The 15,281-nt window shown below is 43.8% G+C and overlaps 1 protein-coding gene across 5 annotated transcripts in view; it reads left to right on the top strand.

Moving 5' to 3' along the window:
• Nucleotides 1-15,281, top strand: part of MGLL (monoglyceride lipase) — a 128,159-nt gene that overhangs the window by 55,264 nt on the left and 57,614 nt on the right. For all 5 annotated transcript variants that reach the window (XM_014572069.3, XM_075938805.1, XM_075938804.1 and 2 more), the window contains one exon: nucleotides 1,579-1,685. In XM_014572069.3, the coding sequence (XP_014427555.2) occupies nucleotides 1,579-1,685 (107 nt within the window). The remainder of the gene's footprint in view (nucleotides 1-1,578; nucleotides 1,686-15,281) is intronic.

The following is a 15,281-nucleotide window of genomic DNA, read 5'->3' as shown; positions in this document are numbered from 1 at the left end:
TGTGGACATAGGGTCGAAGATTTCACTAAATGTTACCTTACAATACCAGGAGGAGGATGCTGGATGAGGGAGTGCTCTGCGACTGTGGGGCCTACTTCTGTTCCTCTCTGGTCTCACGCATCTGGGCAGTGTTCCTCTTGGCGGCGTCCACTGGCTCCCTAGACAGTGGCACGCTGTCCAAAGTTCTCTGCTCAATATCCCCATCCTTGTTTTAAAACTTTGGCTGCACCCCTGACCCTGTTTTTGATTATTTGTCCCTGTAGTGAGCAGAGTTGGCCGCTCACTGACCCTGAGGAGGAAGAACCCCTCTCTGAGCCTGGGTGGGCTGAGACAGAGCCTGCCCCTTTAAGTCAACAGAGGCCTTGGGTAGCAGCCTATGTTCTCTTCTGTGGTTCCAGGTGCTCTGATAGGTACACCTGTAAATGAACAAGTCAGATTTGTGACACTACAATTTAATGGATGGGGTGACCTAGGGTACATTTACACTACAGAGAAGATCAAAGATGCCGCGGTTGCTCTTCCAGGGTTCAAATTAGCGAGTCTAGTGAAGACAGCTAATTTGGACTGAGAGGGGCGCTCTGGTTGATACTGGTAATCCTGCTTTCACGAGGAGCAAAAGAAGTCAAAAGAAGACTTCCAGCAGTGTAGACAGCGCTAAAAGCCAAGTTAAGCTACTTCAATTTCAGCTATGCAATTAAAGTAGCTGAAGTTGCATATCTTAATTTGACTTTGTCCCATAGTGTAGGCATACTCTGAGTGTTTAATAATGAGCATTTATATAGCACCTTTCACACAGAAGGACTGTAGAATGGTTTACACTCTGTGAGCCTAAGGTTGCTGTAACAATCTAGAAATCACTTCACTCATCACTCAAATGCAGCTGTTTCTGGGTTGAAATTGAAAATGAGTAAAAACACTGAAGTTGGGATCAAGTCCAGCATTGTGCAGACTTCAACTCAGGTCCTGGACTCCGGATTACATCTATATTTGTCTTTAAATCCGGTAACCATTTAACAGCAGCAATGTTAGCCAACAATTTAAGTCAGAAAATGAATAATAAAATATCTGGGTGAAACTGCAGAGCGAGGCCCTAGCCGTGATCCCACTGAAGCCAATTGCAACACTTCCTGTGATTTCCATACGAGCGAAGTCCAGTCCAGAATGTAATTAGCCTGAAAAAGGAGAGTTAGAGAGACCTAACTACAATTTCGATATGTAGTTTTCCATTGTGACAGCATCATGCTGAGCTAGGTTGAAAGTACAGTACATCCCTCTAGTCTGCAACTGGTTCACATTATAGTCAGTCCAAGGCCTGCTACCATCAAGCCATCTGTTAGGGGGTTTGTTTGATGTTATTCTTCTTTGCATATGATCCCAGGTGTTTATGAATAATCTGCTTCCTTCCTCACCATGGTACCCTCAGTTAAATACCACTCAGGCCCCTCACTGACCTGGCTTGAATTTGTTGACTTCTGAGATACTTGTTAATAAAATGATGATGCTGTTTTTACCCACAGCTCTAGTACCTTTGTAGGCTTATTTCCAAGTTAATGCTTTATACCTTGATGCTCCATTTAGGGCCCTCGTGTTTATCGTTCATGGCGCTGGGGAACACTGCGGCCGCTATGATGACTTAGCCCAGATGCTGACAGGACTTAACTTGTTTGTATTTGCTCATGACCATGGTGAGTATTATAAAAGAAATAGCATGTGATACATATCAGGTCAGGGCCATAGCAAGTTGAATGGAGTTAAAACTGTTCAGCGGGGGTGGGGGAGGGTGTCAATTAATTATAGATCAGCATAAAGGGGAAAGGATTGATCAAGGCATTGTGTAGTACTGTCTGTCTACTCTAGCTGATCTATCAAATGGCCACATAGGTTCCTTGGGTTCTCTCAGCCTTGTCATTATGGAGTCACCATTTACAATATTTTTATCATCTCCTTATGGGATTGACAATGTTGTGATTTATGTCTGGTTGTGGTGGAGTCACCAGAGCTGCTATCCTGAATCACCTCAATGGAGATGCTGAAATGGTAATGTGTCTTTCATGCTCTCACTGAACCTGAAGGCCTAGCCTCAGGACACAAACAAACAAACAATGAATGTAATTTCTTTCAGCAATCTCCACGAAGGCCATGAACTGGGACAGCCCAACAATACATTCAACTTGGGGATTTTCTGCACCTAACATTTAGATTACCCCAGCTACGTCACTCAAGGGTGTGAAAAATTCAGTGTAGATACTGCTAGGTTGACAGAATAATTCTTCCATGGGCCTACTTACCACTTTATGGGGGGTGGATTTACATCCTTTCCATCACAGTAGCAAAGGTCTATGCTACAGCAGCACAGCTGCAGCACCACAGCAATGCTTCTAATATAGACATACCCTCAGGCTTAATTGCTGCAAGACCTTGCTCTAGTTATACCAGTGAAATAGCATCATAACTCCACTGAAACCTTGGCTTTTCTTGAATGAAATCAAGACCATAATTTGGCCTAGAGGCCTCTTCCCATCTCTCACACATTTACTGACATGTAACACCACCATACACATTATCTCTGAAATTAGCTTGAGGTGTCTCACCAATATGAACACTTCAGAGTTTAGCAAACTTGAAATTTAGTGGAGGCACATCTGGTCTTTGAGAAAAATGTCTAAGCTTCAGTGAGACTCAACATCCACGTTTTCCCATTAGATATGTGCTTGAGACGCCCATTGAGTTTCAGCATTGGCAGCTAAGCAGAAATAGGCCATAGGATAGAGATAATCTGGTAGTCAATGTAAATGTCATATTTTTACAAAGTTGTGATTGTATGAAGAGCGAATGAAACACCACATACGGGGTTGGGTTTAACAACAGGCAAACATGTAGTTGGCCAGGACAGAAGATTCTTTGCAAATAGTATTTCACCTTTCACTTATACAATTTTAACACCATTGTAATGCAATTAATTTCAATAAACCGCCTTTCATTTACACCTGTGTAAGTGAAACTAGTAAGGCTTTATAAACAACAAGCAGTCCTGTGGCACCTTAGAGACTAACATATTTATTAGGTCATGAGGTTTTGTGGGTAAAAAGGCTTTAGGTATGTAGTTAGCCCAGTGGAAAGTGTTTCTTTTTCTCATGTGGCATAAAGTTGATGAGAAATATTATATGGAATGTTGACCAGATGCCGTATTGTATGCAAGGTTGCCTCTGTAGCTCCCCAGATTTCTGTTATTGTTGCACGTAGGAGCTAATCAGAATTTTAGTGCATGCCAGCATATCTAAACAATTTGTTTGGAAGCCTGGACTGTAAAGATCCGGGCACTCTGGAATGTGGAACTATTGCTCCTTTTTTTATTTTAGTTCCTTATGCTCTTCACTAGAAAACTTTTAACATGTTTGAAGTAGCAGAACTGAAAAATAATATTTAAAGGAGTGGAAATGGAAACAGCAATAAGATGCAGCACTTTATAGTGTAAATTTAATAGGGAGAGAATGCCACATCTCGTGATGGAAAAGGAGCTTTGAAAGTGAAGGTACCTGTCAGGAGTTATGGCACTATCCAAAAAGAAGCTTATTCATTCTGTGTTGCCATGAATTTTTTGCTAGACAAGTGCAAATATTATTTTATTTATTAATTTCATTTTTACCTTATTTGAATAACAGTATCCAAATTAAAAACAACAAACAGTTCTGTGGCACCTTAGAGACTAACAAATATATTATAACATGAGCTTTCATGGGTAAAACCCATTCGTCAGATGAGTTGAAATTATAGAATCCAGACTATATATAAGAGCAAGAACAGTTACCTATCAATTGTAAGACCAGTGTTAATGATGCTAATTGAGTCAGGCTAGATGTGTCCCATTCATAGCTTTTGATGTGCAAATGTGAATATCAAAGGCAGGGGAAATTAGAACATCTTTATTGACTTTGCAACTGGTGATGATACAGGCAGTCCCCGGGTTACGGACAAGATAGGGACTGTAGGTTTGTTCTTAAGTTGAATTTGTATGTAAGTCGGAACTGGTACGTATTGTAGGGGAAACTCTAGCCAAACATTTCTCCAGAGCTCAGTTTTATTCTCCCACACCTCACTTCCCTCAGTCCTTTATTCTCAAGCTGAGGTGTCTGCTGAGAAAAGCCGCTCCACGTCTCCCTAGTCTGCTGGGAGGGGTGCTAGCTTTGCGTCTCCCTGGTCTGCTGGGGGGAAGCAGCTAGTGCGGGGTTGCCTCACCTCATTTGTAAGTAGGGATCTGATGTAAGTCGGATCCATGTAACCCGGGGACTGCCTGTACTCAGCTTACTAATTGTTCTGAGAAATGAGCAGTCCTGTGGCACTTTAGGGTGTCTACATTGCACCATTAGTTCAAGATAACTAGCATTATTTCAAAATAACAATGCGAGTGTCTACACAGCCATTCCATGATTTCAAATTATTTTGAAATAATGGACGACTTACTCCAAAATCTATAAACCTCATTCTATGAGGAGTAACACCTATTCTGAAATAGCTATTTCGAAATAAGGCATGTGTAGATGCTCCAGAACTGCTATGTTAAAATAGCCCTTCACCAGAGCCATTCTAAGTTATTCCTCCCCAGTGCCTCCTGAGGCTCGAAATAAAGATAGCAAGTCTACATTAAGGAAGCCTGTCTCGGACTAATTTTGAGGCTACCCTGCAGTGTGGACACTCTATTTCTATATAAGCTATTTCAGAATAACTATTCCAGAATAGCTTATTTCAAAATAAGCATGCAGTGTAGATGTACCCTTGGATACTAACAAATATATCAAGAGCTTTCATGAGTAATACAAGGTAGACGAGGTAATATCTTTTATTGGATCAACTTTTGTTGGTGAAAGAGATGAGCCACACTGAGATCTTCAGAAAATAAACCCAGAAACTTTGCCATAACATTCTCCATCCAAAACTAACAGGTTTATCTTGCAAAGGACCACAAAAGCTGGACACTGGAGATAATGTTGAACACCTTTTTACTATGAAGGAACAGTTTGTTTTTCCTTTTCCTTCAGAAGAGCTCTGTGTAGCTTAAAGGCTTGTCTCTTTCATGTACAGAAGTTTGTCCAAAAAAAGATATTACTCACCCATCTTATCTCTTTAATATAGCTATCACAATACTGCAAATAGTGTTCTGAGTCAGGTTATATTATTTGGTCATGCTCTCTGGTGGATGTTTCCAAACACAGTAACAAAATCTCCCCAAACTGGTGATAATGTAATGCCACAAGAATGCTTGACTCTCCATTGCATCTCCCAAAATAGCCAGTCAAATCTTACTTTCTTTGTGTTGAGCCCATGATAAACCATGAGATCATCTGCAGAGAAATAATGAAAAGTTCCTTTTTAATACAGGCAGTCCCCGACTTACGCGGATCCGACTTATGTCGGATCCGCACTTACGAACGGGGCTTTCTCGCCCCGGAGGTCGGGGCGAGAAAGCCCTGTTCGTAAGCTGCTCCGGTGCCCCTGGTCTGCTGGAGACCGTCTCCAGCAGACCAGGGGCACCGGGCAGGTTCCTGCGCTTCTGAGGCTTTGCCAGAGCAAAGCCTCAGAGGCGCGGGGAACCGCCGCTGCTGCCGCTTCAGTCTGGGTGCCTGTGGTCTGCTGGGGACGGTCCCCAGCAGACCACAGGCTCCCGGACTGAAGCCGCAGCCATGGGGGGGTCCCGCGCCTCTGAGGCTTTTTTGCTCTGGCAAAGCCTCAGAGGTGCGGGACCCCCCCCCCCGCCGCGGCTGCGGCTTCAGTCCGGGAGCCTGTGGTCTGCTGGGGACCATCCCCAGCAGACCACAGGCACCCAGACTGAAGCGGCAGCAGCGGCGGGGTCCCTCGCCTCTGAGGCTTTGCCAGAGCAAAGCCTCAGAGGTGCGGCACCACTCTGCCGCTGCGGCTCTGCTCCCCGTGTCCCTGGTCTGCTTGGGGGGGGGGCGCAGCTAGTGTGCTCCCCCCCCCCCCCAGCAGACCAGGCTTTTGTTTTGGACTCTGGGGCAGAGCAGCTGGGGCGCTGCCGATTGGTCCTGCAGCGCCCGCTCTGGGCACTACTGGACCAACCCGGCAGCACCCCAGCTGCTCTGCCCCAGGTCCTGATTCAGCCGCTGCTGGTCAGTTTCAGCAGCGGCTGAATCAGGACGCCTGGGGCAGAGCAGATGGGGTGCTGCTGGGTTGGTCCAGTAGCACCGAGGAGGGCGCTACTGGAGCAACCCAGCAGCACCCCAGCTGCTCTGCCCCAGGCGTCCCCAAGTCAGCTTCTGCTGAAACTGACCAGCGCTGACTGCAGGAAGCCCCAGGCAGAGTTGCTCTGCCCCGGGCTTCCTGGAATCAGCTGCTGATCAGTTTCAGCAGCAGCTGACTTGGGGACTCCTGGGGTTCTTAAGTTGATTCTGTATGTAAGTCAGAACTGGCGGTCAGTTTCAGCAGTGTCTGAATCTGGACGCCAGTTCCGACTTACATACAGATTCAACATAAAAACAAACCTACAGTCCCTATCTTGTACGTAACCCGGGGACTGCCTGTATAGATTTTCTGCATTGTCTCCAGTGTCTCACTTTTGTAGTCTATTTTTATGTGATAAACTTTTTGGTTATGGATAGAGAATTTTATTTCACAGTTTTTGAGTTTGATCATAACATGGGGCAGAGTTATGGTTGTTTGGATGACATTGCTATGCATTTCTAGGTGTTCATAATATTTGGTTTCTTTGAAATTTAACCCCAGTTTTGAATTTCCTGAATTCATAGTGGTTGGGTTTTGGGGAGGGGTGTGAATTGTTGTTATTTTTTAAATAATGGCAACATTCTTGTAAGATTTTCAACCCTCACATTACTGATTTGTGATCTCAAAACTTCCCTCTCACTTCATGAAGCTATTTTCCAAGTACTGAAAAAAAAATCTCTGTTGCTTTCAGTTTCATTTTAAAAAAGAAAACCTATTTTTTTGCAGCTCTGATGATAGTAAAAACAAGAGAATATGTCTACGTTAGTTGTCCTGAAGGTCCTTGATTGGGGACACACTGAGGAATTACCCATCAGCAACTAATTTATGCGGGAGGTTCTATTAAGTTCTGGCTTGTGTGGATTGGGGAGATTGATTCCTGCTTTGGAGACATGCTTTAGATGGGATATGATAGCTTTAGGGATCCATGAAACTAAGAGCCACGGAAAATGAAACTGAAAGCTAGAGAACCTGGCTTCATTTACTCATGCAAAGTGCTTTAATTTTTAGAGTTTTAAGTGTTCCATGAATCTTTATTGTAGTCCCTATCTGGTTTTGATTGTTGTGGTGAGCTTTGTATTTGTTTTGATTGTGTTACCTGACCAGAACCCAAAATAATCATTATTTCACTTGTATAGATGGGTATCAACTAATAGCAGTTACTAAAGTGCTCACATTTTTGTAGATAGCAACATAATCTTATATTTACTTACCTCTTATTCATTTGCAGTACATGTTGCATTTTTCCCCTTTTACATGGGACTTGCTAGTGCTCCTTACAGGTGTAATATAAGTGACTGTCATTGGGAGGAAAGATGAAATAATCTCCACTCTCTTCCCCGTCACCTCCAATCCCCCACTTCTGGGACTCGAAGAGGTTCCTAGCTACTTGATTTGCTTAAACACAATGCCAGTATCCAGTCCCTCAGTGCTTCTAATCTGTGCAGGTATATCCAGAGCTCTCATAAAGCTTCCCTTTTCAGGTGTACACAACGTGTAGACCATAGGCGTACACAGCACATTTCATTAGGGTGTGCACCCAGGGAATTTTTTTTTAAAAGGTGAATATTTATTGAATACTCAATTATAAAGCATTTGGCGCTTATTGCATAATACAACAATCCATACTTTAAAACTAAAAGAGCATATTATGTGATTACATTAAAATGCAAAGCCACTCTTTTTTGAGACATTAGGGTGTGCCTGGGCACACCCCCTGTGCATGCCTATGGTGTAGATACTTCCCAGTCTTTCATTCTGCTTTGAAACGTAGAGGACCACAGGGTGAATTTCATGTTCTAAACTCAGGCCCATATGCAGGAATTTCTCTGTGTGTGTGTGTGGGGGGGGTGCTTTTTTTGTAAACGTGGACTGTAAACATGGACCCGCAGGGTTCCCCCAAGTAAGCGTGCTCTGTCTAGTCGGGGGAAGGCAGGAGTGGTGCACTGCCCAAGCCTCTCTCCCCCATGCTCTGGCCAGTTGGGGAAAGGCTGGGTCTGGTTCCTCTTTCCCCCGCCAGGAGCAAGGCTGGACCTTGTTTCTGGGGGGAGCCCCTGAAATCAGCCCCAGCTTTCCCCCGGCCAGCCAGAACGCACTTACTTGGGGGATTATGGGGGGTGTTCGCACCCACCCTGCGTACAGACCTGAAATTATCTGCAATGTCAGATCAAAATGAAAGGAAAGCGATTGCTTTTGTAGCTTTTACAGGTAATTTAGATGTTCCTAACTGAAGTTCCCTGCTGCAACTTTGTATGTTGTTTATTTTTGTGGTGAGCTAGAAGTCCCCTCAGACAGACATTCACTAATGCTTATGCCTTCCATTATTTTTCTCACCAGATTCCATACTTGATAAAGCCTTTATTTTATAAAGACGGAAACAGCTGAAGCTGTAGATTTAAAAACGCATCAGATATTTGGGATTTTTCAGCAGGGTCACTATGTTGTTCTTGCAACTGTTAGAAGGCCATTGTTGGTGAGAACAAAGTCTTCTATTTATCCATAGCGCTGGGAAGGACTGGTCTACATGGAAAGGTTAAAAGGACTAAATATGTACACCCTGGGGTGGGGGAATGATTGAGTGTCAGTGCTAATAAGAGAAAAGATGAGGGTGGTTCTACGTATTAGAAGCAACTGCTCATGTAATAAAAGGAAAGGAAATTATCTGGCTAGCAACATTCCCCAATAACAAAGTCAATCAGACTCCAGTGTAGTCCCATGGGGGATGGTGGAAGCCTTGGCCGGAGTTATTTAGAGTTGTTTTGGACAAAGCGCTCAGTAATGTTCTGCAAGGAATCTTGGTAGGATTGTGGATGAGCTCCGTGAGCCCTAATGGTCTATGATTTCAGTGATTCAGGGCTAGGTCTACACTGCAACTCTATTTCGGCATACCAGAGCATCCCGAAATAGCTATCCTGCGTCTTCACAGCAAGCCCGTTATTTCGAAATATAACTGGCTCGTTATTCCGACGTCCCTGTAAACCTTGTTCCACGAGCAGTAAGGGACATTTCGGAATAGCGTGTTCTTTTGAAATTTGGATCTGTGTAGACAGCGCCAAAGTACAAAATAAGCTATTTTGAAATAAGATCGAAATAAGAAATGCAGTTTGCTTAGCTCACATTGTGTATCTTATCTCGAGCTATGGTGCAGTATGGATGCACCCTCAGACTGCACAGTAGAGTAAAAACAACATTGGCTTCTCTGCAGCAGGAACTTATGTTGCCATGTGGCTCTGTCCCATATTCCCTCTGGGAGGAGCTACTACAAGATTTTTCATCGGAGGCTGTGTGAACTCCAGAATGCAACATGGACACTCTCTTTGTGATCCCAGCTGGAGTCAGCTTGTGCCCAGAAGTGTTAAGCTTCTTGGTGCCCAGTGATTTTATTCTTTACCACACACCATGGAGGGCAACATTGGCAGTAGGCCAAGCAAGGGGTCTGTGAATATGCAAATCAAGTGACCTTAATACCATGCACAAGTTGTATCAAAGAGCTGCAGATCTTGTATCCTGATCTTAGACTATATTTCCCCACTGTTTCCATGTATTCCATCTGCAAACAGTCCACCTGCAAACACAGGTGACATTAATTTTACACCCTGGTATCTTTCTTTTAATAATTTACTAATAATTTGATTATTTTAGGGTCTCCAGTTCTCCAGTGTCACAAAACTCATTCTCCTTTGTCAGATAAGGTCTATTGCTAGGTCATTTCTTCTTTACTCTCTTACTTTGAGTTATTGTCTGTATAGTCCCTTAAGGGAAAAGCCCAGTACACAGGGAAAATAATCTGTATTCTTCAGATCTCTTAGGCTTCACCTTTTCTCTTAATATGTTATGATTGCTGGATCATTTGGGTTGGAATTGGCTGTTAATGGGTTATTAGTCCAGCCCCCTGGATCAAGGCAGGATGGATTTATGTAGCCATAAATGTAAATCATAGTTCTTATAGCTACAGCGTAGAAACCTCTGATCAGAGCAATAGTAATTGGAATATTTCCTCAGATGCAAAAGCTTAGGCAGATAATATTTTGAATCTCCAACTATGTTAATTATTATTTGGCTGCCATGCAGCCATTCCTGGAATTCACCACTGCATCTCATCCATCCCCTCCTTGTTAGTAAAGAAAAGACAGCCAGAAACATTGCTAGACTCTTCAGAGGGAGGCCATGTTGTCTACTGTCTAGGCCAGGATATAGGTCAGGTGGTCATGCATGGTTTCATTCCAGTTCTGCCACTGCTTCACAGTGCAAGTAGAACTTCTTTGAGTTTCACTTTCTCCATCTGTTAGATGAAGATAACAATACTGACCTGCCTCACTGGGGGGCATTCTGGGTAATATTTAACATATGTAAAGCACTTGGAAATCATAGGATGAAAGGTAAACATGCAAAGCTTAATTATTGTCTGGCTCTAGACTAGACATTACAACAGATCATGCCATTTCTGGTTTGGAGAGCTAGAGACAAAGAGCCCCTCTTGATAACCTAGACCCAAATTCCCTGCCATTTTCTAACTCTTAGTTATAGGAACTGAAGCTGGCAAAGTTTAGCAAAGTTCTTAATGCCCCTAGAACTTGGCTGAAAATCTCCAAGGCTTCGTCTACACTACCAGGTTATTTCTAAATAAGATATTTCAAAATAATAACCCCCGAAATAACTATTTTGAAATAAGCTGATTCCTTTTCACAAGCAGGAGTTATTATTTAGAAATGAGAAGCCCGTTATTTTGAAAGAACAGGCTTGATAGTGTGGATACTTGCCTTGTTATTTCAAAATTACTCCCCAGTGTAGACATGCACTGATAGATCTTGCCTAGCATCTGACAAAACCATCAGCTCCACCCATAGTCCCTCCACATGCAATAATGTTTCAGATGTAGTGCAGAATCCTGACCCAGTGGTTCTTGTCCCTGCGAGAGCAAGTGCAGCCAGGTTGACCGACAAAGGGGGCAAAGAGAGCAGTTGCTCCGGGGCCTGGTGATTCAAAGGTGTCTGGGGCTCCCAGTCACTGCCACTGCTACTGTGGCAGCAGCTGGAGCCCGAGACACTTTAAGTTACTGCCGGAGCACTGCGCTGTGCAATCTAGGCAGCACCAATGGCTGGGGGGGGAGAGGGGGCTACACTCTGGGCAGCGCTGAAGGCTGCCTGGGGGCCAGCGTGATGCACTCTGGACAGCACTCAGGTCTGGCTGCCCTGCCCCCTCACCTTCCACCTTAGACCCCTGCTCCTTCCAGGAACATGGGCCAGGACCCCCCCACACACACCTTGCCCAGGAGCCCACAAAGGCTTGTCAGCATGTCAGAGTGAACCCCCTAAAGCAGCTTCACTGATGCTGACTATTGGAGTCCTCCCTTCCCAGCCTGTGTGGAAGCTCTGGGTCTAGTCAAGTGACTAGGGACGGTGGAAGGGTGAGAATTTGGCTTTGATTTTGTTTACAGTAGAATCTCTGAGTTACAAACTGACCAGTCAACAACACTTCATTTGGAACTGGAAGTACACAGGCAGCAGCAGAGACCAAAAAAAGAAAAGAAAAAAAAGGCAAATAGAGTACACGCCTGTGTTAAATATAAATTACTAAAAAATAAAGGGAACATTTAAAAAAAGATTTGGCAAGGTAAGGAAACTGTTTTTATGCTTGTTTTGTTTATATTAAGATGGTTAAAAGTCAAATTTCCCTTCTGCATACTTTTCAAAGTCCATGCTCAACTATACATTTTTGAAAGAACCACGATGTTATGTTCAACATTACAAATATTTCAGTTACAAACAACCCTCGCTCCCGAGGTGTTTATAATTCTGAGATTCTACTATATTTAAATATTAATTTTAAAAGTATAACTTTAAAGTAGAGAATTGACAAGGTCAGAGGTTTAAAAATGTCCTTTTCTCAAGACATAGTAGTAGTCGTCATAACAAAATTTAAAAATTAAATTATCCAATTATGATTTTGGAAGACCTTTGCCTATAGCTTATGAGCTCCAATAGAACAAAATCAATCATACCTATCTTCAGCAACTCTAGTAAGTGAGGAGCGGGGTCCTTAGTACTATATCTCTGAGCAGAAGAAATCTTATCTACTCTGATAAGAAAAATAATTTAGTTGTAGCTTTGTCAGCTTGTCTCTCTCACCAACAGAAGTTGGTCTAATAAAAGATATTACCTCATCTACCTTATCTTGCTAAGAAAATACAGAACATCCAAATTCAACTCCTTTACGATATATGGAAAATACAATTTATCCTGCTAGACATTCCAAATTTACCAGGAACCTGACAAGCCTTTCCTCTTGAGTCCAGACTTTTGACTGGACACTGTATCCTTTCCTGCTTTCTCCTTTAAATTGCTGAGTGGTGCTGTGTTATTAGTTACCATGTTTTAGCCCAAAGGTGGCTGAACCTCACTGGTGGATAAAGTGGACCTTCCACATCCCTTATAATAGAGTAGACTTTAATTTTATATTTAAAATGGCATTTAATCTTCATGCCTTGGTGAATTCATATGTTAAAAGGCTGGCGAGGCTTATTAATATTTATAAAATTTGACATCTATACACATAGGCTTTTTCTTCTAAGAACAAAGTATTATTTTGATTGATACTGGGTTCAATATGACTCCATATCCCCCAAGCACACTTTAGAATGGACTTTTCTGGTACATTCAACACCTTTGTACAAATTGAATTATTTATAAAGAGCAGAAATGGTCCCAACCACCCTTCGGATGTCATGAGAGCTCAGACCCTGTTGTTATGTTTCACTTTGCCCAAACAAGGGCCACACTGGCAATTTGTTAGAAGTCCAGCACAACACCTAGGGATAAAGTTTCATTGACTTCAAGGCCTTTTATTTGAATAAGGTGTAGCATACCCTTCTCTTTACTACAGGGCTGTGTCTACACTGGGCCACTTATTCCGGAAAATCAGCCGCTTTTCCGGAATAAGCTGCGAGCTGTCTACACTGGCCCTTGAATTTCCGGAAAAGCAACCATGTTCTACTGTACAAAATCAGCCGCTATTCCGGAAAAACTATTCTGCTCCTGCTCGGGCATAAGTCCTTATTCCAGAACACTGTTCCGGAAAAGGTCTAGTGTAGACTGCCTAGTAGTCTTTTCCAGAAAAAAGCCCCGATCGCGAATTTGGCGATCAGGGCTCTTTTCCGGAAAAGTGCATCTACATTGGCCACAGATGCTTTTCCGGAAAAAGGGCTTTTCCGGAAAAGCAGCCTGCCAATGTTATGCTCCTTTTCCGGCAAAACTGAAAACAGAATAGTATTCCGTTTTAAGCATTTCCGGAAATTCATGCCAGTGTAGACACAGCCCAGTGGTTTAGTGTACAGGTCCCATCCCAGCAAGCAGTGCTCCATATTTTGTGTAATAAAGGTATCCTCTGCATGTTGCATTTTTATGAAAGAGGAGGTCATCTGCAGGCCATGTTCTAGACCTGCATAGCCATCTTCTGGTGTACAGTGATTCAATAGTGAATCTGAATATGCCTATCAGGATCATATAATGCAAATTCCCTGCCTACAGAGGACTGAGCCCTACAGTGTATTTTACTATGCTTCTATTTCAAGGTGGTTACCGTAAGACAGAGGTGAAATACTTGGTGAGTCAAAAAAACCAAAAACCTGTAGCATTTCTCACTCTGGGAGAGACCACATATTAATACCGAGAAATGCAAGCGTGGTTGTTATTTTTGTGTCAGCCCCTTGGGACGTAAGATGCAACAACACTGTGATACCAGGAAGCAGTTGAACCACAGTGAACTAAAAACAGAAACAATGAGACAGCACACAGCTGAGAGCCAAGTTGCATGCTTGCCTGAAAGCATCCAGATCTGGATTGTGGTTCTACATTTACTCAGCATGTTTTGCCCCTCCATCACTTTAGATCGGGGTGGGCAAAGGGCCCTCCATGGGCTGCATTCAGCCCGCCAAGCCAGTGGACCCGGTCCATGGCTACCCTGCTGCTCCTCCAACCCCTGACCAATCAGGACCGGGGAGACGGGGGTGAAGTCTCTTTGCCCCTGCAAGAGCGCGCGGCGGATAGAGACACGTCTTAAAACAGCCACATTTATCTCTGGCTACCACACGCCTTTGGCAGGGGTAGCTTTGCCCCGATTGGCCTGGTGACGGGGAGCGCACAAAATCCTCGTGTCCTTTCCCTGCCCTGCCAGGGGTGTGCAGCGGCTAGTGAGACATGCTGGCTAAACCTGTCAGTGTGTCTCTCTAGCCACCGCATGCTCTTGCGGGAGCAGGGAGACTTTGTGCACTCCCCCACCCACAGGCACAGATTGGCCTGGGGGCAGGGAGAGTGTGCAAGGTCTCCTTCCGCTAGGTGCCTAGGTGCCGTGTTCCCCCACCCCTTCCACATGAGGCCACACCCCTTCAGGGTTGGCCCGGGGCCACTTTAGACATTTCTGAAGTGGACCCCTTTTAAAAATTATTGCCTGCCCCTGTTTCATCTCTCAGTCACTCATCAAGCTGTTAAACACAGGGAATCTGATTCTTCTTTGACACTGGTGTAAAACTAGGGTAAATCCATGGACTTCAGTATAGTTACTCCAGAATTGCTCAGATGTCAGTGAAAAGAGAATATGTCAAAGGGATGATTTTTCAGTCCAGGAAGATACAAAGGTGCATGCTCAGAGGCGTGCTATGTTACTGCAGAGCTGATGTATTTTCTCAACGGCTGCCCCCTGACATAATCGCCTTGCTGTTGGCCCTCATACAAGGGTGGCCTCAGTCCATAACAGCAAGCATTAGTAAAAAGGGGAAACAACAACAGAAAAAACAAAGCACTGTCTCTTTAAGGTACATACCTTTCACCCATGGTTGCTAGCTAACTTCCAGGCCACTCTTGTCAACCCGCCATTGCTCCAGTAGGCATGACAAAGATCTAGAATAAGGAAAACCCAAACCTTATTCATTCAGGGCTCTTAGGGCATGTCTACATGCGTCTGGTTATTTCGAAATAAGGGGAGTTTCACAATAATTCCCCTTATTTCGAAATAACCAGACGCGTGTCCACATAGCAAGGCTGTTATTTCAAAAT

This window comes from Pelodiscus sinensis, chromosome 11 (genome assembly GCF_049634645.1).
Source record: "Pelodiscus sinensis isolate JC-2024 chromosome 11, ASM4963464v1, whole genome shotgun sequence".
Lineage (NCBI taxonomy): Eukaryota > Metazoa > Chordata > Testudines > Trionychidae > Pelodiscus > Pelodiscus sinensis.
The sequence above is the reverse complement of the archived record's forward strand: the minus strand, read 5'-3'. Positions and strand labels throughout refer to the sequence as shown.